Here is a 27050-nt window from a genome sequence, read left to right as displayed (position 1 = left end):
GGTGGGGAGAATATTATCCGAGAACATAAAATTAGAACCTGAAGAGGTAATGGGTCTTCCCCTCAAGGAGAGTCAGTTTTAGCAAAACCCTGTTTTTGAAAAAGCTGAATAAAGTTTAGAATTTCAGGTTTGGGGGAGGATCCATGGGGATTTCCTACTGTATGCAAGTCTCATTAAAATAAGCAGGAGCCATACAAGACACTGAGTCTTTTCCAGAAGTTCCCAGTAGTTTTTGCTCACTGTCTCTTTATTAAAAATGCTTTACATCTCCATTACTGAACAACTGCAGGAAATGTCATGTTCATACAATGCACCAACTCAAAAATAAAGTTTCTCCTCTCACTGAGAGGAGTGCTACACATGGAGAGAAGAAGTCGTCTTTCAAGGTTACAAGATTATTAGGAGATTCACGGGAGAAGACATTTCCCAGGTGTTAGGGACTTTCCCCAGCCATGGCTTCCCAACGGCTAGCAGGATCCAGACTTGAACTAGAGCAAGGTGAAAAATGCACACCTCTAAGGGGTTTGCACTTCTCTGCACTGTTCTGCAAGCACTGAGAGAAGAGCACAAGCAGTGCTCTATGACAATTACAGGCTTAACCGATGTTGTGCAACTCGCTCCTCTTATCAAAGTCTCTGTGCTAGATACAGTGCAAACACCTTTCCAAATGAAGACCGGACATTAGTAATCAGTACCAGTTCAAGGACACCTATTATTCCCTATAATTATTAGCACAAAAAGTATTGGTACCCGGTTACAGAAACCTTCAGGATATTTAAGGAATTGTGCAGGAGATAGCACAATTGGTTGTGTTGTTCCACATGCACTTAGCACACTGTTCTGCTAAACGCTGCACAACATCTTCTGCTAGTGCAAGAACCAGTCTGAAACAGATGTTCCTTTCTTTGAATAAGGTCCTTATGATACATCTTTCCACTCGCACAAGAGCATTGTGCTAGTCCACTGCTAGTCCGGATCCTGCTCTCGGAGATGACATGGTGAGTGATGAGAGAACTTTCAGGGTGTTTTTTGACAATATGCCAGAACAAAGCAGCCATGATCACAGAGAACTGTGATCTGAGGTTTCCCCCAGGTAGAAAAAAAGCTGGCAATATAGAGTAGGGAAAGGGAGATTGATATTCAGTGGAGAAAGGAGTATGAGGCTGTGTACCCAAGCCCTGTGCAAATATAATAGGGTGCACTACTTTGTATTGTAGCCAGGATCCAAAGAGCTATAAAACTAGTTCTTATTTTATTTTATTTATTTACATTTATATCCCGCTCTTCCTCCAAGGAGCCCAGAGCGGTGTACTACATACTTAAGTTTCTCCTCACAACAACCCTGTGAAGTAGGTTAGGCTGTGAGAGAAGTGACTGGCCGAGAGTCACCCAGCTAGTTTCATGGCTTAATGGGGATTTGAACTCGGGTCTCCCCGGTCCTAGTCCAGCACTCTAACCACTACACCACGCTGGCTCTGTGAGTTCTGGCTCTGAGGTTCTGTGACCACCACGCTGGCTCTGTGGTTCTGTGAGTCCAAGGATGTTTCTCAAACAGCAATGCTTCCCAAAGTGCATGACAAAGGGGCATTCCAAAAGCAGTTTGTGATATGGCATTGGCCAAGGGGGGTGGGGAGGTAAAAATTCCAGCAAAAGTCCTTTGCATAAGTCTAAGCAGTCTTTACATCTCAGACAGCATCTTTAGAGGAGAACTTTTTAAAAAATATACTTTTTATTCATAAATCCCATTTTTAAAACAGGCAAGGATTACACCAGGGATTATACCCCATGTGCATGAAATTGAGAGAGAGAAATAATAAACCCTTTTATAAGTATCTCACCAACATAAGTCACTTACCATGTCAAAAATATTTTAATTACACAAAACTTGGAAGCACAATCTTAATTTACCTGTGAAAATATCTGCCAAACGCAGATCAAATACTTTCACGTGCATCCACCACATATCTGCTCAAGACAGAAAGGTCTTTTTAAAACAAACAAACACATATATTTTATCCAACCCAGTCTTTGTATTAATCAGAAAGCAGGCAGTCATGTGGCTGGCTCAACCTTGACCTCATCAGCTGGCACAATCTTCGCCACCTTTTCTCCGGCTTTGCCTTGCTGCAAAGTATACATTGACGGACCCAATCTCAGAATCTTCCCACTGCCAAGGCATTCGTCACCCTTGTAGAAAACAGCAAACTGAAAAGACAAATGGGGACAACCTTTACAAGACACAGAGAGTGCCTATGCCCTGAAAAGAACAGACAAGTTATTATGAAGTCACACCTAGCCAGTCCTCCTGCTATTACTTTGTATTACATGGTGATGTTATACAAAGGTAAACAAGTGAGAGTGTACATGACACTTACAAGATTTTAAAAAGATAAGTGTATTATTCCACTAGAATCTTTTTCCAGAAAAAATACCTAGCACGTATATTACATATATTTTTCCTTTCAGATAACATTAAAAAGTACCTATTAAAGAACCTTTTAATAGGAGACTGTATAGTTGCAATCTAGCAAAGCCACTTGTACATACAACAATTTTGAAATTATTGTTCAAGAGCACTGCAGCTATGCCTGCCCTTTCATGCTGCGTTGCAAACTGCTCTTTCAAAGTTTGCTGGATTCCAAATGCATCTTGAACTTCTGAGGACTAAGTGGGGACTAGGATTGCTACGTATTTACCCAAATATATGATGACTCTGAATTTGAGACAAGCCCCTTAAAAACAGAGGTTAAATATAGGTTATCCTTACCCTTTGAATTTAAGATGACACCCTGATCTTTAACATCAAAAAGCTTGGAAAAAACCTAGTCTTGGATTCAGGTAAATACAATAAGTCTAAAGAAAAATAAGCAGCTCAGCTTTTCTGAACCATCTGACACAGATTATCTTTTGGAAAGTTGGGAGCAGTTCAGTCCCATTTATTTTTATCCTATATTCAGTTAACTGCAGAAAAATTGCATTATTTCAGCTGGACTCATGCAGGTAACTGTAGTAAACAACACACCACATTTCTAAAATATGTACTTTAAGGAGGACACTGAGCATTTTTTTTTGTTATTTTTGAAAGTTGTTTTATTATTTTCTACAGTACAATCCCTATACATAATCCTTTATAATTTTGCTATCATGATGCAAGATGGGATTATATTAAAAGCAGACAGGCTGCATTCCTAGTGTGTTTGTTTTAAAATATATATCCCTGTCTTCTAGCCAAAACTCTCAAAGCAACTTATAAATGATGATGATGTCATCCTGTATATCTACTTGGGAGTAAACACCAGTGAACTCGGTGGTACTCCCTTCCAAGCAGACATAAGATCAGGCTGAAAATCTTCTACAACAGCCAAGTACTGCCTTATTCATTATCACAGTCATTAGCAGCCTAACATGATCTATAACACTTGCACAGTCTCACTGATAAGCATCTAGGCAGGGTCTTCTCTGTTGCTGCCCCCAGACTCTGGAATGCTCTCCTGGTGGCTATTCACTCCTCAGTCTCTATCACAGCTTTTAGAAAGAGAGTAAAATCTTGGCTTTTTGCCCAGGCTTTTATTTGATTCTCTCTGCTGCTGCTCTTTGTACTCTGTATTGCTTTTATGCTTTTGTTTTAAGTTTTTAATCAGATTTGTTTTATATTTTTAGCTTAATATTTTGTGTCTTTTTCACAATCTTGTTTTTATACTTTGCTGTAAACGGCCTTGGGATTGTTTGAATGAAAGGCGGTATATAAATTTAACAATAAATAAATAAAATCAGTTGCTACATTTCAATCAAAATTCCAAGAGAGACTTTTCACTGTGTCAGACCAAAGTTTAATGTTCAAACAGCAATGTAATACACAAACCCGTATTTCTATTGAGGCTCTCACTCCTACACAATCAATCAAATGATGGTGATAAAGAAATGAGGACAGAGTCAGCCCAGGAAATTCAAACACATTTTGACAAGGTTCTGTCAGCTCAAGGCTCTTACATTCAAACGGACACATCCTAAGCATAATGACCAGCAAAAAGGTTCTACTGGATTCCATGGAAGCTCCTTCCAAATTAAGATGGTAAAAGGCTAAGATAAACATAGATACAACCTAAAGCAACCGCAGTACATACCTGGCCTGGTGTCAGAGCCCTTATTGGCTTCACCAGCGTCACCCATACGGTCCCATCCTGATTTAGAGTTAATGTGCAGGGTTCTAAAAAGAAAATAAAGTTAAAAAAATCCTTAAAAGTGTCTGCATCCTCATCAAAATATGATGTTGCTAACTCTAATCTGAATACATATTAATAAGATTTACTCTGTTCTTATAAAAATAAATGCTGTTCAGTATGATCTCAAGACATACTCTTGCCACGAAGAAAGTACACGAAAAGTGCTTCAACTCATTTCTACTTCAAGATGTGTTAAATGAAAAAAGTCTGGTCACCTAGCGCCATCAGGTGTTGGAAACGGAAACTGCACTCCATCATTCTGTCCCGAACCAGGTCTGCGGGTGGTTCCTCAGCAATCCAGTGCACTCTGTTTGTCCTCAAGACATCTCTGTAGAGTGCAGGGTGATCTGTAGAGGGTGCCTGAAAGTGCAACCATTTCAATTTCCAACTCAGCACACTAGATAATCATAGAGAATAAAGCTAGCAGTGCATAAGGATGGTTGTGAAAAACCAAATATGGAGAGAGGGTAACAAGCAGAGAACTCTTGCTTAAAATTAAAAATTACTACTACAGTGTTTCTAAAAAGCACTTCATGATATTTGTCTACAAAATGGGGGATCATAAGCTTGAAATAATTTGACTTGCCATGATCCAAGTCCAGTACCAATATCTACTGAATCATACTTTTCAGACCAAATTGGTAAAGAGCCACTTGCAATTCTTGTGAAAGAATCACTTCCAGGCAACCATTCACAAGAGCTTTTGTAGGTTGGAAGAGAGATGGGGTGTGTGTAAGTGTGAGTGTGTGTGCGCGCGTGCACACACACCTTTCTTCAGGTTCTCAGTGTGCTACTAGCAATTAATATATATATTTGTGGGCAAAGTAATAAACATTTTTACAGGCTAGCAATTGCCACCAACTTATTTACAAGGCTGGTTTAAACTCTGACTTTCAATCCTCAGTTTTAAAAGAATCCCATATTGAATGACGTTGCTGTTTAAAATGTTTCTGATTTACAGTACCTTTGCGAAGGACAATATACCCCTGATACCTTGAAACTTTCTACAATAGGATTCAAAGCTTTATTTGCTGAGGTGAATACAACAAAATCCCAATGATGCAGAATACTGTGAAGTGCTTCTGGGAGCAGGAAGACAATTATTTGTCTTACTTGCGATTTTTAATGTTTTGTTTTCTTACAAACAGCAAGGAGGCATTGGCTCTATGAAAACATCATGTTGAAGCATGGTATGTTCCTCTGAACCATAAACATTGCCTTGGAATACCTATACTATGGTTAAGGACAAGTCACAAACCAGCATGTGAAAGAATAGTTTGAAAAGGGTTTGCATTATGCATTAATCTGTACAAAGTAAGCCACAGTTGAAGGGTTTCTCACATCTCCAACCGCACTTTTGCAAGACAACAAGCAAATCTCATTGGTCTCTCTATACGTAGACTTTCAGAGGAGCAAGGGGAGTGTTTGGCTAAACCATGGTTTTATTACACAGCCGGGAATCTAACAAGGGTTAAGGCAACATACTGTACCAATGGTCTGACTCAGTATATAGCAGGTTCCTATGTTCCTACGTTGTACAAATGTTAAGCTAAAAACAACCTATACCAGTGGTTTCCACCCTGGGGAATCTATTGTGGCTGAAAAACCACATTTATTATGGCTGAGGAAGATGGGGGTTGTAGTTCAGCAATATCTGGAGGCCCACAGGTTGGGAACCACTGATCTATACTATTTCCAAGATAACACTCAACTGAACTGGAAAACGAATCCTCCCTGATCATTTCTTTCAGTGTTTGCCATTTGTTAGATAGCTGATGCCAACATCCTTTTCCATTTCTGTTAATCAAAAGCCAGTTTGAACAGGATATAATAAAACTTCTTGACACCAGCTTACTTAACGGCTTTTGTTTCTCTTCTGTATGCAAAAGCCAAGACGTTTATGCCAATAATAACCACATTCTTTTTGGCAGTTATCGCAAATGGTACAAGCATGAACAAACTTACCACAAAGACATCCCCAGAGGTTACATTTTTATCGACAACAAACCAGGAATCTCTGAGACCTGCTATCCTGGCTCTCTGGCCAAACGTATACAAGAACCAACCTTAAAAATAAATAAATAAATAAATAAATAATATTAACAACAGTTTTTTAAACATCATATTGTTAATGGCATTTAAGCAGTTTCTTTCACCAGAAATAATCATTTTCCATATGCTTTGCAGAGAACACCTCCAACTGGGGAAAAAATGTTTCTAAATTTCTTAGTGTAGAACTTACTAAATTAAAGGAGCTCCCATCCACTACAACATTTTCTTACAAAAATTCACAAGCAAGCCTTCCTTCCTACAATCTATTACAATGTATCTGTATGAGAGCACAAATCCTCTTTCTAAAAATGTGTATTTGGCAAAACTGAGCACACTGATAATCCTCTGCCATGCTGGCTGAAAATGCCAAAATATGCTGCATTTCCATACATAGCATTAGCTAGGATCAGGTGCAAGCTCTTTCCCTTTGGCCTTTCCCTTTTGGCCGTTGGCCTTTGGGACAGTATTAATCAACAACCACAACTCAAAATGAAACATCAGATAGGCAGGCATTAGAAGAAACACGAGGAATGTTCCAAGGGTATTTGCAACAGTGATAAAGCTGTCCAAGGAGTTTGCTATGCTTCAGCAAGGGAACGGAAAAACACATTGTTATTTTAAAGTCAATTTCAATTATTTGACAGATATCACCAATGAGAATCCTACCATTTTGACTTGGAATTAAAAAACAAAACAAAACTAAGTAATGAGCTGACAATACTACCAGCATACAGGGATAATAGACTTGAGTAGCAGTTGTCAGTATTTTATAGCAGATATGTGTTTGTTTGTTTTAACATTTATAGCCCGCTCCACCTCCAAGGAGCCCAGAGCGGTGTACTACATACTTAAGTTTCTCCTCACAACAACCCTGTGAAATAGGTTAGGCTGAGAGAGAAGTGACTGGCCCAGAGTCACCCAGCTAGTATTACGGCTGAATGGGGATTTGAACTCGGGTCTCCCCGGTCCCAGTCCAGCACTCTAACCACTACACCACACTGGCTCTCATGTATGTCATATTGCTAGAAACTGCACTGAAGGATCAAATTTAAATGTATTCTAAGGCATCAGTTAGAACCCCCATTTTGTTCTTTACAGTAAAATTAGCAAACGTCCCAATCTGAAACAATCCTCTCCCAATCCTTAATCAGTCCAATCGATTTCTAGCAGGACTTACTTCAAGTCATAATACTACCACCAAGCCAGGGCTTGATAAATCCTGGGTGCCAGAGAGCCACGGCACCTAGAGATTTAACTGTGTCTCCCAGACAAGAACATTCAGAGATATGGTAATTGAATAAAATGTTTATTTGCCCCAGGCAGCCCTTTTTCTGTTCCAAGTATATTATTTGTAAAGGGAATAAAGGGAAATCCATTTATCCTCCCTGCATAATGTCCATCAAACAGTCCAATAGTTTTGTCACGTGTCCATTGTCCGGCCCCTGAATCTTTGGACTATTATTTGTTTGTTTGTTTATTTATTTATTTATTGTTGCATATCTCAGTAATAATGCCTTCTCTGGACCTTTTCTGTAGCTGCCCGAGGGCTTCTGGAATGCACTCCCTGTCAAAATAAGAGTTTCTTCATCTCTGGCTGATTTTGAAAAGAGTCTTAAGATGCACCTGTTTTCTCAGGTTTTTTTTTTTTTTTAATTAATCTGAATTTGTTTTATAACATAACACTGCTTCAACCATTTTATCCTGTTTTAATTATTGATTGTATTTCAAGTTCTGTACAACGCCTAGGGATGCACATGTCAGGCGGTATAGAGATATGGAAAAATGAAAGAAAGAAAGAAAGAAAGAAAGAAAGAAAGAAAGAAAGAAAGAAAGAAAGAAAGAAAGAATGAATTATCATGTCACAGATTGGAGAACAGGCAGCTGACGGTGAGACTACAGTGACTTTAGCATCACGGATTTTTAGAACCGGAAGGGATATTGAAGCTCTTCTCATTCCTCACTTCTCACATCAGCCCTCACCAATGGCCATCCAGCCTCTGTTTGAACCAGCTGGCCTAAGGCTACCTCGTGAGTTCAAGGCAGATGTGAGACTTCTGGCTTAGAGCACATACTCTTAGGTGTGAGCATTACACCAGCTCTTGCATGTATGCATACTTGGGACTGAATCAGGATTACATGCTTAGTCTGGCAGTCACAGCGATGGATCAAATGTGGCAATTCCAATAAAAGTTCCGGTTTTCATAACTGGTGAATTTAAAGTCAACAGTCTGAAATTTTAAGTCTTCGGTAGACACAAAAACGTGAAAATTAGTATGTAATGATTTTGCTATTAGACCGGCAGTTCGCTGCTCCCTTTGGTCTTTAAACTTCTATTTTCCATCTTGCTGTCCACCAAGAACACAAAGGGTTTCACGTATTGGAACCACATGTATCTGTGTACTGAGGGAGTGAAGGCTCTACAGCTAAATAAGCCTCTAGAACACAGATTTCAAGGCCAGATGCCTCCACACAAAACGACAGCTTATCCATCCTCAGCTCTGTGGTCTCAGGCCCAGAGTTCCCTCACAGTTAATGCAAAAATGCAAGGCAAAGCTAACCTGCTTTGATTTCCTTCCCCTCCGCCTCTCGCTGGGGACGACCAAATCCATGCCTAGCAGTTACTAACACGCCCTTTTTCCCTTCTGAAAACTATCATTCTCTCTTTACATGTCTGGTCTAATTTGCAGCATTAGCAGATTCCTCCCTTAAACATGTTTCTGTTTATACTGCTTTACCATTTACTTTAAGGGCATTAAAGGATCAACACTCTGTCAGAAAGCGCCATTCCCCTGCAATGTATCAGCTAATAATGTAGTAATAGACTGCAACAGCATAATAGCTCACTAACTAATCTGAAGCTTTTATAGCCAGATGCTTTTTCGACTAGGCTGATATTCTATAGGCCTCGGGGCTCAAGGCTTAATCCATTGTTAGATGGGACAACTCAGGAAAAGGAGAGAACGTGGCTGCACTTCATGATATTTGCCTCCTGCTCACGAGATACAGGGTCACACAGAGCCAAAACACACAGATCCATAAATCTTCACATCTCACAGCATGCTTTTTTTTAAAAAGTTTTTTTTTTAAGCTGCTCATTTTTCCAAACACAAGGGATGCTTAATGTTAGCTGAGTGATGAAAATACCTGCTTACCCTTGTGTGTTCCAATGACTGTGTTATCTTCAATGGAAACAAAATTGCCTGGACGTGGTTCTAAATACTACCCAAAAAGGAAAAAAGTATATGTGAAACCCATTCCCAGGACACAGTCTGAAAAGAAGAACAAAGCAAAACTCCACAACATAACATTAAAAAATTGAAAGGAGAAACCTAACACAGTTTTATACAAGTTGTGAATCCTTAGTTACTCACCTCAAGAATGAACTTTTCAAAATTTCTTACCCCAATGAAACAGATTCCCATACTCTAAAATAAAACATATGAATGAATACTCTGATCATCACAAGAAGTATGAATATGTTGGAAATCTTAATGCAGTTGCAAAGCAGATATTCTTATTTTCTCCATACACCCAGAAACATCCTTAGGGCAAAAACCGTAAGTCAGAGCCAAATGTATGAAAATACAATGTTCCTAAGACATAGAGAGCTTCAGGAAGACAGACCAGAAACAGTAAGCTAAATGCTGTTCATATGAAAAAGAGATGCAAAGCAGTTTCTTCACTACCAGAATTGGAATCTCTTTTATGACTGCTATTGAAAAAACATTAACATCTATTTGGTAATCTGTAAAACATTAACACACTATCTATAAGTGATAGAGCCGCTCTGGGAAGTGCAGAAGGTTTCAAGTTCCCTCCCTGGCTTCTCCAAGATAGGGCTGAAAGAGATTCCTGCCTTGGAGAAGCTGCTGCCAGCCTGTGAAGACAATACTGAGCTTGCTAGACCAATGGCCTGACTCGGTATATGGCAGCTTCCTATGTTCCTAAGTGTTGCCCGAACAACCCGGCATTGCTCTTTGTTTTGTGACTATACCTGCTGTATATCCACCTGTCTGTCTGTGGAGGATGGTTGTAGGGGTTCCCGAGTACCCTATGTCACTCAGAGGGTCACTTGGTTTCTCTTTGTTATTGCATCCCTATCAATTTTGTGCCTGTACCCATTGTACATCCGCCTGTTGATGGTTGTAGAGGTTCCCAGGTACCTTACATTACTCACAGGATCCCAGGTAGGGATGTGCATGGAACCAGTTCGCTTCGAGCCGATGGTGGGGGTGGCTTTAAGGACGAGGGAGGGTGCATCTCCCCCCCCCCGCTGCCACGCTTCTCCCTCCTGCGCTCTGCAGATAAACAGTCCTGCGGGGGGGGGGGGAATGTACCTCCTTGCCACCCCGTTGCTTCCCTGACCGGAAGTGCCTTGCACACATGTGCACATCGTGAGTGGGCCCTCCCTGCAGAACTATTTATCTGCAGAGCACCAGAGGGGGGAAGCGTGGCAGTGGGGAGGGGGGGTGTAAGTGCACCTCCCCTGTCCTTAAAGCCACCCCCACCCCCACATTCGAATGGGTTCGAAGGCAGGGTTCCGAACCTATTTGGCATTCTAAGAACAGAACGCCGAACAGTTTCGTGCACATCCCTAGTCTTAGGCAGTCACTTTGCCAGGTTTGTTGCCTATAGCTCAAGGACGCGGGAATGGATAGGGAACAGACAGATGGACATTTCAGTATATAATAATAATAATTATTTTTACATTTTATATCTCACTCTTCCTCAAGGAGCCCAGAGCAGTGTACTACATACTTAGGTTTCTCCTCACAACAACCCTGTGAAGTAGGTTAGGCTGAGAGAGAAGACTAAATGGCTCCTGATTTTTAAGTATATCCAGACATAATCTTACAAAAATGTACCTTAGAAATAGCCCACCAAATTTAATGTATCAATACCCGAACCAGCACCAATCCTGCAGTGCACAGCAAAACTATTAATAGTTTAGCCATGAGGTAAGAATCACATTCCTTCTGACCCTTGCTAACTTGGCCTAAGAGGCACCTTTTAACGTGGTGATTCTCTATTTAGCAGGGGGAGAGTATCTGGCCCTATCCACCCCCAGCGACTGTTGCTGGTGTCTATCTTAAGTTTCTTTTTAGATAGTGAGCCCTTTGGGGACAGGGATCCATCTTATTTATTATTTCTTTGTGTAAACCACCCTGATCCATTTTTGGAAGGGTTGTATAGAAATCGAATGAATGAATAAATGAATGAATAAATGGATGAATAAATGAATTATCAACTCTTCAAGGAAAACTGCTATCACTGCTGGCCACAATTTTACACCACAGCAAAACGTTCAGAAAAATATCAATGACCACCTCTTATTTGAGTCTTCTGGTGTCTAAGATGCACATTTAACAAACCTATTGGACCAGGAATGGGAAGTGCAGTAACAGAAAAAGCACTTTTTATTAAACCCCTTTGGATCTGTCTTGTAACTAGATGCACCCATACTACTGCCAGAGATTGGTGGCGTTAAAATGGGGCACAGAATTATATATCACAGTTTTGGGAGGCTTATTAATGTGTATGCTATTAGGTAAGTATACATATCAGTCACAAGCTTAACAAAATCAGACACATACACAAGTTATAATAGTTGGTGGTCTTTACCACTGAATGACAACAGCTACAAATGGCTTATGCAGGTAATGCCACTGGTTCTGACCATGAAATGTTTTTCAAAAGGAAGGATTCTCCAGAGGTAATAATGATAATCACTATTACAATCACAGTGCACAAACCAGGTGAACAGTAGTAATAAACAGAATTGAAAGTTAAGAATTTCATTGCTGCACTCAGTGGCATTTTATTTGTGCAAGGCCTAGCCAGTGAGAATCACCCCAATGTACACTCTGATGATTGGCCAGTAAATGTTACCATGCCTCTTTTCTCTGCAGCACATGATGAAGGTGGTGTTTCGCTGCTATCTTCTTTACAAAGTCTTTGGTCAACTCTCCTAGAGGAAAGATGGTTCTCCGCAAGGCTTCTTGTGAAATCTGACTGAGAAAGAACGTCTGGTCTTTGACATGATCAGCTCCTCGGAGGAGTTTTACAGCTGCAAAATGCGGGGAGAAAAGATACAAAATAACAGTACAACACCACACAACTTGACCCATCTGCAGAGGTCCACAAATATCAGCTTGGTACACTACCCAGCCTTTTATTTCTCCTCGCTATCCATAACACACACACACACACCCCTAGTCTTCAGGCATGCGCCAAGGGAGAGGCACTGATTTCTCTCATTGCTGCTGTGATATGGAGAAGGCAAGAAACCTTAGAAGTCTAGCCTGCTGCTGCTTCACTTCTCCAGACTGCATCACACATTGAGACTAAATTCAAGTTTTTCCTCAAGCCCTCTATGCTTGCCAGAAGGATTGAGGGAGTGGCAGAGTCTTTTCTCTTGCACAGATATTACACAGATTCTCCCACATGGAAAGTGTCAGACCAGAGCGAGGGTTTCTGTTCTTATCCAAATGTCCATGCCACCTTTCCCTTGAGCTTACTGGCAAGCACAGAAGACCTACGAGAAAGAGCTGCGGGTTTCTTTCAGTTGCACAGAAGCTTGGATAAGAAAAAGAAAACAGCAGCTACATCTCCCACCCTTTCTAACATTCTACCAACTCTTGCAGAAATGAGAGAAGACTCGACTTCTCCCTCTTGAGATGGCAGGTACACTTCTGGCAAGTGCAAAAACTAGTTCTGCTTCTCTCTTTTTCCAAATTCCAGTCCAAAGAGAAAGTCTGCTGGAGGTTCCTGGCAGTCATCCTTGCCAGAAGAACAGGGTCACTTGCTCCTGGCGTGTGGAATTCTGGTAGATGCTTACCTGCATTTTGATTTCACAGTATTTCTGTCTAAAACCTAAAGGCTTAAATATTCAAGATTAAAGTTTCTGATTTAAGAGGGAAAAATTTCTAACAGTTCTCTTATTACAGTAAAATGTCAGCGGGAAGAGACTGTTGCATCAAATGGTCCACCCAATTGAACAATACAATAACAGAACAACTCTCAGAACACTTTCAACCCATTCACCTCTCCCTGCTCTCTACAGAATCCTCTACCTCAATCCTCAAAAGCTACAGCAAACTAGTGCAGGAACTAGTTTGCACCTAACAAACAGAAACAACGGCCGCCCCAAGCCACACCTGCATTGCTCCAAACCATGGCTTGATTCTGAATGTGTAGAAGCCAAAAAAATGTTCATCGCGAACTACAACACCAACAAGGTCAACACAAGGCCAGAGACAGCAAAGGACCTCCTCAAGCAGAAGAGGCAATACAAGCAACTTCTCAAACACAAGAAAAGAGATGCCATGAAAGCTGCTTGGTCACGTCTTCTTCGAACAGTTGGAAACAAAAACTCAGCCCTATTCTGGCTTATCACCTCATCTTCGCCAGAAGCAATGGACTGACACACATGGACAGCTTCATCTCACCAGAGGAATGGCGCTTCGACAAACTATACAAAGGCGAAGCAGCCCACGGATGCCCTCAGCAAGATGCAGAGGACATGCCCTCATGGCCTCCAGTGGTGCCATCTGAGATCATGGATCTGATCTCCCAGCTCAGGCCCAGGAAGAGCCCTGGCAACAACCTAATTCCCCCTAGCGAAAACAACCCAGCATGCTGGGCTGCCATTCTGGCTGTGCTGTTCACCAGTGTTCCCTCTAAGGCCTGTACACATGTGTGCGCTCACAATTTTTTTTAATGTCCACTCAGTTAATTTTAGATCCCACTCAGGTTGAATCAGGAAGCCCCCATCCTGAATGCGCATGTGCACACACTGCCTTGCTACTGCTACCCAAAACAAAACTCATTCCACACAAAGATAAGAAAAATAGAGAGAACACTGCTGTTCACATCCATTATTTTATGGACTATAAGACTCACTTTTTTCCTCGAAAAATATCCGCCAAAATTCAGGTGCGTCTTATATGTTTTAACAGTTTAATATGTTAAAACTCTGAAAAACTGGATTAAAATTAAGGTGCGTCTTATAGTCCGTAGCGTCTTATAGTCCGTAAAATACGGTATCCCTGAGGACTTGGGGCCCACAGTCATTGTCCCCATCTTAAAAAAAAGGCAGGAAGGAAGACCCAGCCAATTACAGACCCAGCAGCCAGCTCAGCACACTTCTGGGACTAGGAAGGCCCATGGTGGCTATGTTGCCCCAAACACCATCACCATCCTAAAATTCTTCCAATCAAAAGGGGGCCAATACAGCCCTTACGCTACCTGAAGCTAAGTCGATGGCACAACTTCTATACAGTGCCCAGCTTGGCCCCCTTTTCAACTTTGCCCTCTAGAGCTCGTCCAATCCAACTTCCTAAGAGCAGTACTGCAAGTCCCCCATTGTGTCTCTAATGCCTCTCTATGACTTGAAGCCAGCTGGCCTGGTGAAAGTGGAGGCCAAAGTCTAGCTGCCCATACTCAACTACTGGCTGAGACTATCCCCCCTCCCAAGGGGCCTATCCCCCTCAACATTGCTGGACGGCTTCCAATCCACATGGAAGCGATCTCTATCTCCAAACTATCCTTACTTGGACTCTCCCCTCCCCACCTACTTTCCTTGGGTTACAAGTGGGCCAGAACACTTACCGTATTTTACGGACTATAAGACGCTACGGACAATAAGACGCACCTTAATTTTAATCCAGTTTTTCAGAGTTTTAACATATTAAACTGTTAAAACATATAAGACACTCCTGAATTTTGGCGGATATTTTTCGAGGAAAAAAGTGAGTCTTATAGTCCATAAAATACGGTATCAAACAGTGCATAATAGATGCAGAACACCAAACCGATCTAGATAGGTCCCCAAACTTTCTTCTCTCTGAGAGTCTAAAGGTATATAACGCCACCAGCTGGATACTTTACACAACTAGAAGTAGCTAACCACCGAAGGGCCTTTATCCTAGCTTGCCGTGATGCCCTTCCCTCAGCATTTCTTGAAGGAAGATACAGGAAGATCTCTTTCCTGGTCCGTCTCTGCCCCTGCAACTCAGGACAAGTTGAAACTATTGAGTATGTCCTCCTTCACTGACTGCTCTACAGAGATACACGAAACACCCTTATTCCCCCACTTCTTGACAAGTCACCTGTTACATGTTCCTTTTACTTTGTGCTGGTCTAAGGCTGTAATAAAGATTGACTGATTGATTATTACAGTAAAATGGTACTTCCCTGTCTTCTGATCATTATCAAGAGAACATTCCTAACAAAACAACAATCTCTTAGTCCAACTCAGTGTTCCCTCTAACAGGGATTCCCAGATGTTGTTGACTACAATTCCCATAACCCCCAGCCAAAGGCCATTGCAGCTGGGGATGCTGGGAGTTGTAGTGAACAACATCTGGGAATCCCTGTTAGAGGGAACAGTGGATGTAATATTCCTTTATAACAACATAATCTTACACAGTATAGTAGGGATAGGCAATTGTGGCTCTCCTGCTGTTGTTGAACTACAACTCCCATAATCTCCCAGCTACAATTTATTGTGCCTGGGGATGATGGGACTTGTAGTTCAACAACAGCTGGAGAGCCAATGCTGCCTACCACTGCAGTATACAAACCAGTCATGTTTACCATATATACTCAAGTATAAGCCGAATTTTTCAGCACCCAAAATGTGCTGAAAAAATCAGCCTCAGCTTATACTCGAGTCATCTATCTGCCAGTGCTAAAATGTCCCCCTGTAATAAAGTACATACTGGTCACAATATACCCCACAATATACTCCTGATGTCTCAATTAATGTTATTTTATTGGCATTTATTTTGATTATTGAAACTCACCAGTAGCTGCTGCATTTCCCACCCTAGGCCTATACTCGAGTCAATCAGTTTTTTCGTTTCTTAGGTAAAATTAGGTACCTCGGCTTATATTCGGATAGGCTTATACTCAAGTATATACGGTAGTTCATTTCCTTCCCTGTGGCCCTGGCCTCCTGGAAACGGTTACCCATGTTTTGTTATATTGTTCTTTGTATCAAGGTGTTAGAGAAGAACTTATTTCCCTCCTGTTAGTTAGATTTCCTGGGAGGTGTGAGCTTTTTTATACACAATATTGCCTTGCGGACGCAAGCTGTGACATCACAAAAGTGGTGGCCAAATTTTTTTATATTGCTATGAGATTAAGGTCTCAATTTTTGGAGTTGTTTTACTGTTTTTAAAGTAATCTATCCTGGATGCTTGTTTCTATTATATTAATTCTCCTGGGTGTGCCTTGTAATGTGCATCCCAGAGCCCAGCTGATTGGCTGAGGGCGCACCCAGGAGGATTGGTCGCCGTGGTAGCGGCAGGCCCGGCCTGGCCACGGAGGCAAGGCCCAGGAGGGGGGAAAGAAAGGGGGGGGCAGAAGTGGCAGTGGGGAGGAGAGGCGGCTATGCCCGGAAGCAGAGACTGGGGCAGAAGGAGGGGGGAAGAGGTAACCGCCGGCCCCAAAGAGTGCACAGATGCTCTGTGCGGGGTCAGCTAGTACTGTTTTATTGTGTGTAATTATCAGCCACTATTTGTGTATATTAGTTATATTTGTTATTCTGGTTTTTTATCTTTTGGCTGGCCAATGGCTGTAATAAAAACTGACTGACTAACTAGTTCATTTCCTTCAGTTATGGGCCATAATAAAATAGCAGACATTGGAAGGTAAAATCAGCCAACCAATAAACAGCCCCAAATGTATACAAAGCAACTCAACAAAGTACAACAGAACCATAATCCAACCAGCTTAAGTAGCACTCAGTGTCCAACACTTTGATGACAGTCTACAATCCAGGAGTTTTTCCAGGATATCTTCTTTTGCAAAGTGTGAGCCTGACTCTTCCCACAGATTAGCAAGCCTTGTGTTAAATATTAAATATAAGATCTGAATGTAGGCAGTGCCCCACTTACCATTTCTTACTTCAAATCTATTTCTGAAAAGTCCTTGAGGCCTTTGTATGTATTTTTGCTGAAATACTTCGTCATCTTCCAGGGAAGTCCTCGCATAATGTCCAGTTGCAATTGCATCTGCTCCTGACACATTTAAAGAAAGAAAAAAATACACATGATGGCAGATTCTAGAAAGTGCTGTTATTTTAATAAACATTCATCAAGTTCCAAAACCATTTCGTTACTATGACTGCATAATTCCTGAAAGACAAGAGATTAATCTTAACATCTGGAGCAAGTTCTTCCCAAGATCCTCTAAGCAGGAATCAAAACACATTACTTTCATACCAGTTTGCTACCAAAATTAACTTTTTTAAAAAAGAGGTTTTAATTTCTTTATTTTGTTATACTGTAGATAGTTTATACTTAAAAATAACTTACCAAGATGATCCAAAGCATAGTTCAGGAAATAGTTGAATTTGATGTACTTATTACATATAATATCAGGATTAGGAGTCCTTCCCAATTCATATTCATTTAAAAGGTAACTGTATAAAACAATTAGAAAAATTATGAGTATTTGGTCATTCAGACAGTGAGATTCAACCTAAATCTTACCATTTAAAAAAAAAATTCTACATTTTATATCCCGCTCTTCCTCCAAGGAGCCCAGAGCGGTGTACTACATACTTAAGTTTCTCCTCACAACAACCCTGTGAAGTAGGGTAGGCTGAGAGAGAAGTGACTGGCCCAGAGTCACCCAGCTAGTATTTGGCTGAATGGGGATTTGAACTCGGGTCTCCCCGGTCTTAGTCCGGTACTCTAACCACTACACCACGCTGGCTGTCTTACCTGATCACTGATTATTGGTTTACCAATAATCCTACATATTTTCTGCAAAAGCAACTATTTGATCAATGGTACTTTCTTCAAAACAAGATTTCTGTAGCGGAGCAATCAGTTTTCTAGGGCTGTGCGCCAGAATCTCTAATTGCAACAAAAATGTACCATCCCTGACACCCCACAGAGTTGGTCAGCTCCATGCAGTACCTGCCATTTCTGGGGTGGGCAAGGAGGGGGGCTTTTTACTACTACAACAAATATTTATATACCGCTCTTCAACAAAAGTTGACAAACAGAAAAATAAATAATACCTAAAGAAGATGGTTCCCTGTCCCCAAAGGGTTCACAATCTAAAAAGAAACATAAGGCAGATACCAGCAACAGCCACTGGTGGGATGCTGTGCTGGGATTGGATAGGGACAATTTCTCCCCCACTGCTAAATATAAGCGAATCACCACTTTAAAATATTTCTCTTTGCTCAGTTAGCAGAACTGAAAGCCTGCACAGACACCAGGAGCACACACATCCTTTTCCCATGTGTAAAGCACTGGGAGCAACTCAAGTTCCAAGATGTCCTCATGCCCTTTCTGGTGTCCCCTTTGCACCATCCCAGCATGCCTCTAGTTTCAGTAAAAAGCCCCCACCCCCCACACTTTGCCCCAGCACTGGAAATGGCAGATACTAGGCAGAGCTGGCTGTGATGGGTTTGCCTACCTCCACACAGAACCAGAAGAATGATATATCTAAGTAGATTCTGCTTATGCTTAGGAAGCCCATTTCAAAAACCTGAGAACATTATAATTTCTCTGCTCCTTCTTGTTCTGCTATTTAGCACATTGCTCTATTATACTGCAGAACATCAGGTTGCTTACCTGTAACTTGGGTTCTTCTAGTGGTCATCTGTGCTCTTACACAAATGGGCTTTGCACCCATTTGTGCAAAGCACAGAGACCATATCGAAGAATACTGTTTTCTGCATCTCTCTAAAGATACAAGATGTTTGTTTCTGCATGATAATGTTGATCTGCACATACTATTTCTAAGCCCAGTTAATACAACCTTTTTGGGTTACCACAGTGCTGATGGTCTCAGTTTTCTATTCACCATAGCTCACCCACTTCCTTGAGTTGAACAGGGTTTTGAATGTGGACTCTCACCCTCTGCACGACCTAAAAACCTGCTCCCAAAATTTGGGAAAGCTGCAGCTTCTGACACAAAATTGGAAACTGCACTTGAGAAGAAATTGAGGTGGGGTGGCCACAATGCATATCCCTAAGTGGCATTTGGGATCCCAACCTCTTGCCTCATTACTGTTCACCATTATGCAAAGCTTTATTTTAACAAACTATTTTTAAAAACTGTCCTACCTAAACACATCATTCCAATATTCTTTTACATAGGAAACATGATGAAATGGAATGTCTAGTATCTGACAAACTCTATAAGCATCTTCACAGTCTCTGTCAGCAGAACAAATGCCTGTTTCATCCACAGTGTCCCAGTTCTTCATAAAAACCCCAGTCACTTGGTATCCTATGGTGGACCAGAAAGGAGAGAAACAAGCAAAATTATTTTATATGAAGAATTACCTAAAACATTGTTCTGTCATTCACTATCCAATTGGCAGCGTTTTCCTCAGCAATAAATCTCCACAATAGTTCCTTCTCTGAAATTTTGAAGAAACCTCCCTACCTCAAAATACAAACAGCACTGCATCTAAAAAAATAAAATAAGGCATACTGAAATTAAGAACATAATAGGTAGAAAACTGTAGACATTTTTCTTCTTCATGCAAATGTACCTAGTGTTAAACATTACTGATAATATATACATTTAAACCCCACATTTCCATTAAAAGTGTTCAAGGTAACTTAGAAAAAAACAAATTAAAACAAAAACAATAAAATATCAAAAACCAAGGCAAGATAGCTGATAAAGAATGATCTAAAATTCAGTACAGAACAGTCAGTAACTACAGAAACAAAGAGCCCTATAGGCAAACGCCTGTTTAAGAGGAGCATGGCGGGTCTCCCTAAGAGGGGAGTACCACCTCTGAGGAATGGACACTGATCAGACCCTCCCTCATGTCTCAACCAAACACACCTCAGATATTGGTAGGACACAGAGAAAAGCATTTGCAGAACCCCTTAATGGGCAAGCAAGCTCATACAGAAGGTGGTAGTCTGTTAAGTATCAAGTCCCAAGCTGTAAAGGGCTTTAAAGTCAAAACCAGCACAGTGAATGGATACTAACAAGAGGTGAGCAGATGGAACTGGTGCACTGTCTGCCAAACGTTAGGATCTTTCCATTAGCGAAAAATAGCTTTTTAGGGCTCTGAGGGTGGGGCTGTGCCCTTGAACTTTAATGGCAGGCAATGGTAGTGGTATCTCCCGAGAAAAACAAACTGGAAAGTTCAGGGAAGCTGCCTGCCTTTTTCTCTATCAAAAATATTTTGGTATAGCAAAAATCATGACTCTCATGCGTGGACTGTACAGTGTGCACATGGCGATTGCATGGTGGGACCTCACATCACGGATTTTGTGGGGTGCATAAAGAGCACAAGCCTAAACCTCTGCTTGCTCCTGAACTTTCAGTGCTGGAGCCCTGTGCCAATCAGCCCAGTATGTCATGCTTAGATACTGTATACAATGCTATTCAGTTTGCACTATATATTATGTATATAATATAGTTATTAACTATAGATGAGGGCAAATAAAATGAAGCTTAATCCAGATAAGACTTCAAGAGCACCTCTCAGAAGGGCTGCCAGTCTGGGAACTGGAATTCAATCTGTCTGGGGCAAGGTAGCATTCCCCTTGGAAATGCAGGTTTGAAGTCTGGGAGTGCTGCAGGATCTAGTTCTGAACATGGGTGCCCAGCAGTGGCCAAGATCATCTTTGCCCAACAAAGTTTGTTGTGCCACCTCTGTTTGTTCCTGGAAAAAGTAGATCTGACCATGGTGACACATGTCTCAGTTACGTTGTGTTTGGATTACTAAAATGTGCTTAATGTGGGGTTGTCTTTGAAAAGTGCTGGGAAACTTCAGTTGATCCAGAATGCAGCGGCCAGATTATTGATCAGGGTATTTGGAGCATGTGACTGTGGCTGAAGTAATATCACTGGCTGCCAATTTGTTCCTTATTATTCTGTACAAATCTGCCTCCCTAGAAGACAATACTACCACTGCCTGCCATTAAAGTTCAAGGGCATCACCCCACCGCCAGACTCCTAATGAGAATTTTTTGCCCATTGGAAAGATCCTACCTTAAAGACCCAATAAATGATGGGAGCGGGGGCTTGTTTTGGCAGTCAGTATCGTGCTTAGCACGAATGAAATATAAACTTCTTAAAATCCCTACTGAAACGAGCATGATCACACCAAGTAATGGTTGGGGCACGAAAGAGGAGCAGTGATTTTTCACGTGAGAACTCAAGGGCTACTAAGGCAAGGGGGGGCGGAGTCTCAAATGGACCAATCGCGTATTAATCTCGCAGAACTACAATTCCCATGGTTCCTCTGGAAAGGCCGTGCCAGGCGCCAATCAATCATCCAAGTGCGGAATCCAGGTTGAAATGCTAGACAGGCTCACTTGGGAGTAAGAAACTTGCGGGATTTACTTCCGAGTAAACGTGCACACGCTCGAGCTGTGCATAATAGGCAAGGACGCTACTTGGGGGAACTACAGCCGCGAAGCGACAACGAAGCCACCGCGTCCCCAAACGCGCACGACGAAGAGGGGGGAAAGGAACTGCGCGTGCGCAGCAATAAAGGCCGCCCGGCAAGGAGGACGCTTTTTCATAGAGAAGGAGAGCTTCACATGGAGCTCGTGAAGGGAAGGGCGGGCAGAGGAAAGGTCCCTCCTCCTGACGGCACTGAAGCTGGCTCGTGTGAGGGGACACTCCCCAAAGGAGCAGACATGAGGGGCGCTGCCGGCGCTCAAGGGCCCCCTCCCTCCTGCACCTCACCTTTCCGCCGCAGCAGCAGAGCCGCCACCGCGCTGTCCACCCCGCCTGACAAAGCGCACACCACGTGCCGGCCCGCAGCCCCCAGCATCTTGCTCTCTTCCTCCTCCCTCGGCTAGTCCCAGCCAGCTAGCCAGCCAGGGATGGGACAGGACCGCCCCTGGGAGGAGTTGAGATCACAAAGGGGAAGAGAAGTACTGCCTTGCCCGCCCCTTCCTCCGCCCTTGCCCGGACAAGAGAGCAGCAGTCGGTCTCTAAAACAGGAGACTGCACAACTTCAACTCTCCAGCTGTTGGATTACAACTCCCATAATCCGCAGCTACAGTGGTCATATCAGGGATGATGGGAATTGTAGTCCAACAGCTGGAGGTATGAAGTTGCGCAGCTCTAAAGCAGGAGTTCCCAACACTGGGTCTATAGATGTTGTTGGACGACGACTCCCATCACATCCAACAGGTGCCTGGGGATTTTGGGAACTGTAGTCCAATAACGTCTACACACCAAGGTTAGTAATCCCTGTCTTTATGGATTACAGTCCAAAGATCACTGACCTTGAGAGTGAGCCCCCATAGAACTCAGTGGGGTTTATGTCTGAGTAGCAATGTTTAGGAGCACTCTGTGCAGTGCTTAATTTTCTAGGCAGAAGCTGTAGGTGTTCACTTCAGTGGAGAAAATCTTGCATGGATGTTGAAGCTGTATTGTTTCAAGAGATGCAGATGCCCACACAAGCATTTGAGTTCCCCCCTCATTTTACTAAACTCCCCACACAAATGTTATCTCCCAAGTGTTTTTCTCTCCCGCATGTTAAGTGCTGTTCTGTTCCCACAAAACACATTTTCTCTCCTCCTTCCAAAGTATCTTCTCTTCCCCAAAAAGATTCAAGTGAGATGCTCCTCAAGCTTTCCTGCTGTCTACATCCAATTATTTCTTGAGGCAAATGCACACTTCACACACTGAGGCTGACCGCATTCACAAGTAACGCAGAACCACAGGTCCAATGGACCCATGGTTCTGCACCCCACCCCTGCTCTCCTGTCCAAATTCAGATGTAACAAAGAGCACTCTCTCTGCAGTCAGCGAGACTGTAGAGAGAAGGGAGATCCGGCTGTGCAGACTTCTTTCTTGCACGAAGAACAGCCCACACAGCCAATTATGGTCAGAGAGAGGGAGGAGCTTCCTCCCTCAACTCCAGTTGAAAGGAACGCAACGTGTGGTTCCACATTTGGACATAGCACAAACTGCAGTGAACCTCATGTTGGGGTGACAAAATACACAACCCAAGGGTTCAAATTTGAGTTCCAGAGAGAAACCTCAGGTCGCTCACCTTGCAGAACCAAAGTTGCACACATTCAGATGTAATAGTCCAACCTCTGGCCCCTTAAACTCCACTTCCATATTACATGCAAATGTGGCTAATTAACATCAGGTCTCCTGCAAGCTTCAAAACAGCATGCAGAGCCATGATCCCCTTTGAAGCAGGGACTTGAACTTTCTTTTCCTCTAAGCTGCAAGTTTTCTAAAAGTGAAAAATATTGCTTTGCTTATTTAAAGGAAGCTTACTATATTTTTCATAACAGTTAATCAGTCTGGCAAGGGGAGGGGCTGGTTTCTTACAGTACATATGCATTCATCATTTCAACCGTTTAAGGGAACATCTTCTTCACTATGAACCACACCGCCCACTGAGATCATCAGGAGATTTGTTTGCAGTTGCCACCGGCTCATCTGGTGGCTACTAAGGGTCGGGCATTCTCCATTGCTGCCCTGAGGCTTTGGAACACACTCCCTACTAAAATAAGAGCCTCCCCATCTCTTACAACTTTTAAAAAGGCAGTCAAGACATATTTGTTCACCCAGGCTTTTAAGTAGATACTGTTTTGTGTTTTTAAGTTTTAACATTTTTAATTTTTAATTGTTGTAATGTTTTAACCTTTTTATTTGTTGTTTTTATTGTTTTGTTGTAAACTACCCAGAGACTTGCATTTGGGGCAGTATGCAAATATGTTAAATAAAATAAAATTAAAGAACAATAAGCAATTGTGTGTGTAAAAGAACTCTGACCACCACACACACAACTTTCATATCAAATCATATTGGATGCATATTGAGGCAAAACCCCCCAACTTCACATATACTCTGATGGGATCTGAGCTGTCGGTAACTAACAAGATCTTGGGGTCGTGGTGGACAGCTCATTGAAAGTGTCAACAGTGCACGGTAGCTGTGAAAAAGGGGTCATTAGGAAGGGGATTGAAAATAAAAATTGTAATATTATAATGCCTTTATACAAATCTATGGTGCAGCCACATCTGGAGTACTGCATACAGTTTTGGTCACTGTATCTTAAGGAGGACATTGTAGAACTGGAAAAGGTGCAGAAGAGGACAACCAAGATAATCAGGGGCCTGGAGAACCTTCCTTATGAGGCTAGGCTACAGCATCCAGGGCTCTTTACCTTGGAAAAGAGGCAACTAAGGGGAGACATGATTGAAGTGTATAAAATTATGCATGGAGTGGAGAGGGTAGACAGAAATTTATCACACACACCCAAAATACTAGAACCAGGAATCATCCCATGAAACTGAAGGTCAGGAAATTTAGGACTGACAAGTAGTACTTTTTCACACAGTGCATAATCTATGGAATTCTTTGCCACGGGATGTGGTAATGGCCACTAGCTTGTATGGCTTTAAAAGGGGCTTAGACAAATTCATAGTAGACAGGTCTATCAGTGACTAGTCTGGTGGCAGTGGGTCACCTCCAGCCTCAGAGGCACAATGCCTCTTAATACCAGTTGCAGGGGAGCAAAATCAGGAGAGAGCATGCCCTCAGCTCTTGCCTGTGGGCTCCCCAGAGGAATCTGGTGGGCCACTGTGTGAAACAAGTTGCTGGACTAGATAGGCCTTAGGCTTGATCCAGCAGGGCTGTTCTTAATTCATAAGGGATTTCAATGTAGCCAGTATATATGTCAACAGACTTTTAAACAATATCTACCTTTCTGTTCTAAATAAGACCATAAACCATTGCCATCAATTCCTTCCAATACATGGATTGAGCACATTAGTGAATATCCAGCACAATCTTATGCATATTTATTCAGAAGAAAATTCAACTGAGTTCAGTAGAGCAATCAATTAATGTTCAATTTACAGTCAAGGAATGGAACACTGAAGCTAAAAGATAAATCCAAGGTTAGACACTGTATCAGTCACAGTGTTCTGTAAATCAAAAATTAGTTGCCTTTGAATAGATCTTTGTTGCTCTGCTGGCTCTTTCAGGAATTGCATTGTTAAAATTCATTATTCTGGAAGTGTAGATGTTTTTACAAATCATTTTTTGTTGTTGTTGAATGGTTGTGCCTTCCCAAGCCACCATTTCATGCAGGTAGTTGCCAGGCTGTGCCAAAAAAGGGGAGGGGCGCTTCTCAAAGCTTGGATTCTCCCACCCCTACTCTGCATTAAATTGTGCTTTAAAATGTTTTATCTAGGTGCGGGCTGGAGAGAGGAGACAGAAGTATAGTGGTCCCTCGACTTACGAAGTTAATCCATTCCGAATGCACATTCGTAGGTCGAAAAGTTCGTAAGTCGAAAAGCAGTTTCCCATAGGAATGCATTGGAAATGGATTAATTCGTTCCGGAGCCTAGGAAAAAGACCCAGACACCCAGTTTTATGTGCAAAACTCTTTATCAAGTGCACTTTAAAGGCATGCAAAATGCAAACTCCTGCGGAGCATTGCTCGCCATGGGGCAACGACCACATTATCAAAATTCATAAGTCGAGGAAACCGCATCTAAAATTCGTAAGTCAAGGAAACCGCATCTAAAACCGCCAACGGTTTTCCGTTCAGATGTCGAAAAATTCGTAAGCGTGCGGCTACTTTTTCCTTTCGTAAGTCAAAAAATTCGGATGTCGAATAGTTCGTAAGTCGAGGGACCACTGTAGAACGATTCCATCCACGTACTGTAGGAGAAGCGATCCATGTAACCTGCTTCCTATATTATTGTCTCTTGTATTTGTTCTATGAATTAGGGTTTTTTGTTACAGGAAGGCAAGGCTGACCTTAGTACCCACATCTCACTGTACCCAAAGAGAAATAATCACCCTTTGTGAAATCCTGGGCAGAGGAGATATCTTCCCATCCCTGATTCAGTTCTTTACTGTTTATTCCTGTGGATGGGGTTACTCTGTTTCATTAGTAGCTCTCTTTGCTTTTTTCTGCACGTATAGCAAAAGCCTTGCTCATTTTAATGAAATATGGATAAGGAAATCCTGTTCAGGCTTGCCATCGTGAGAGTGAACCTTGCTTCTCTTCTCTCCCCCCCCCCCCCACCACCACCACAAATACAAGAATTGTCTGAAGAGGCAAATGTTAATATGCAGAGTGATTCCCAGTGACTAGGTACACTGAATCACCAGCATCCCTAATCACAAGGGGTCCTTGCTCAAGTAGTGCATTTGTCTTTTCAGACAAATGCTGTACCTGGGAGAGGGGCATGCCAGCATGTAGGGACATGAGTGTATCATCATCTAACATGGGCTATAGTATACAGGAACAGTGAATCCTCATTGTCTATAAAAGGATCGCAACCTAACATTTTTGTATTGCACCATCTGTATTTAAAGGAAGCACAGATGTTCAATGCTACAATACCTCACCATCAGCAGAAGGTCTCATGTTCAATCCCTGGCATTTCCAAGTACGGCTGGGAAGATCTGAAACCCTGTGGAAAGTTGCTGCCAAATCACAGAACAATGCTGACCTAGATGGCCCAATGGTCAGTCTGTTATAGGCAAGCAATATGGTGATACAGGTAGAGCATTACAAAGCAAGTTTTCAGTACAAAAAGGTGGGCAGCATAAGACAGCAGACTATATAGTATGGCCAGTTATCAGTTTTGGTCAAGGAGTCCAAGTATCTAGAAATTTACAGAAGTTGTTTGAATTACAGGTATCTAACCACAAACTAGAGTCTAAGGTGTTTAAACAGCACACTTTTCACATACTAAAGGCTAGCAGAATAGGTGTCTGAATTGAAAACACAAAGCTTTAGTATTAATAGTGCTTCCATCTTAAAATTGGTTCTAAAAG

The 27050-nt window shown here is 42.0% G+C and overlaps 1 protein-coding gene across 3 annotated transcripts; it reads right to left on the bottom strand.

Annotated features, from left to right (window-relative positions):
• Positions 1-1851: 1851 nt before the first annotated feature.
• Positions 1852-22175, bottom strand: TRMU (tRNA mitochondrial 2-thiouridylase). Of its 3 annotated transcripts, none has more exons than XM_053257444.1 (11): positions 21966-22175; positions 19367-19532; positions 17597-17703; positions 17177-17299; positions 12170-12342; positions 9647-9700; positions 9428-9494; positions 6189-6289; positions 4439-4583; positions 4125-4207; positions 1852-2205 (listed from the first exon to the last, which is right to left on the bottom strand). In XM_053257444.1, the coding sequence occupies exons 1-11, from the start codon at positions 22051-22053 to the stop codon at positions 2053-2055; spliced, it is 1260 nt and encodes a 419-aa protein (XP_053113419.1). In that variant the 5' UTR covers positions 22054-22175; the 3' UTR covers positions 1852-2052. The 3 variants fall into 3 exon arrangements, with proteins under 3 accessions (XP_053113419.1, XP_053113420.1, XP_053113421.1); XM_053257445.1 differs by lacking the exon at positions 19367-19532 and adding an exon at positions 19589-19715 and having other exon boundaries at positions 21966-22118; XM_053257446.1 differs by lacking the exons at positions 19367-19532; positions 21966-22175 and adding exons at positions 19589-19715; positions 21264-21391.
• Positions 22176-27050: the final 4875 nt, after the last annotated feature.

The sequence above is a fragment of the Hemicordylus capensis genome, chromosome 5, assembly GCF_027244095.1.
Source record: "Hemicordylus capensis ecotype Gifberg chromosome 5, rHemCap1.1.pri, whole genome shotgun sequence".
NCBI lineage: Eukaryota > Metazoa > Chordata > Lepidosauria > Squamata > Cordylidae > Hemicordylus > Hemicordylus capensis.
Note: the sequence above shows the minus strand (reverse complement) of the source record. Positions and strands in the feature narration are given on the sequence as shown.

Coding starts and splice junctions, on each gene's coding strand:
- TRMU (XM_053257444.1), bottom strand. CDS start 22,053: ATGCTGGGGGCTGCGGGCCGGCACGTGGTGTGCGCTTTGTCAGGCGGG. Junction 4,584..6,188: donor CCTCTGGGGATGTCTTTGTG/GTAAGTTTGTTC, acceptor TTGCACTTTCAG/GCACCCTCTACAGATCACCC. Junction 2,206..4,124: donor GGGCTCTGACACCAGGCCAG/GTATGTACTGCG, acceptor TTGTCTTTTCAG/TTTGCTGTTTTCTACAAGGG.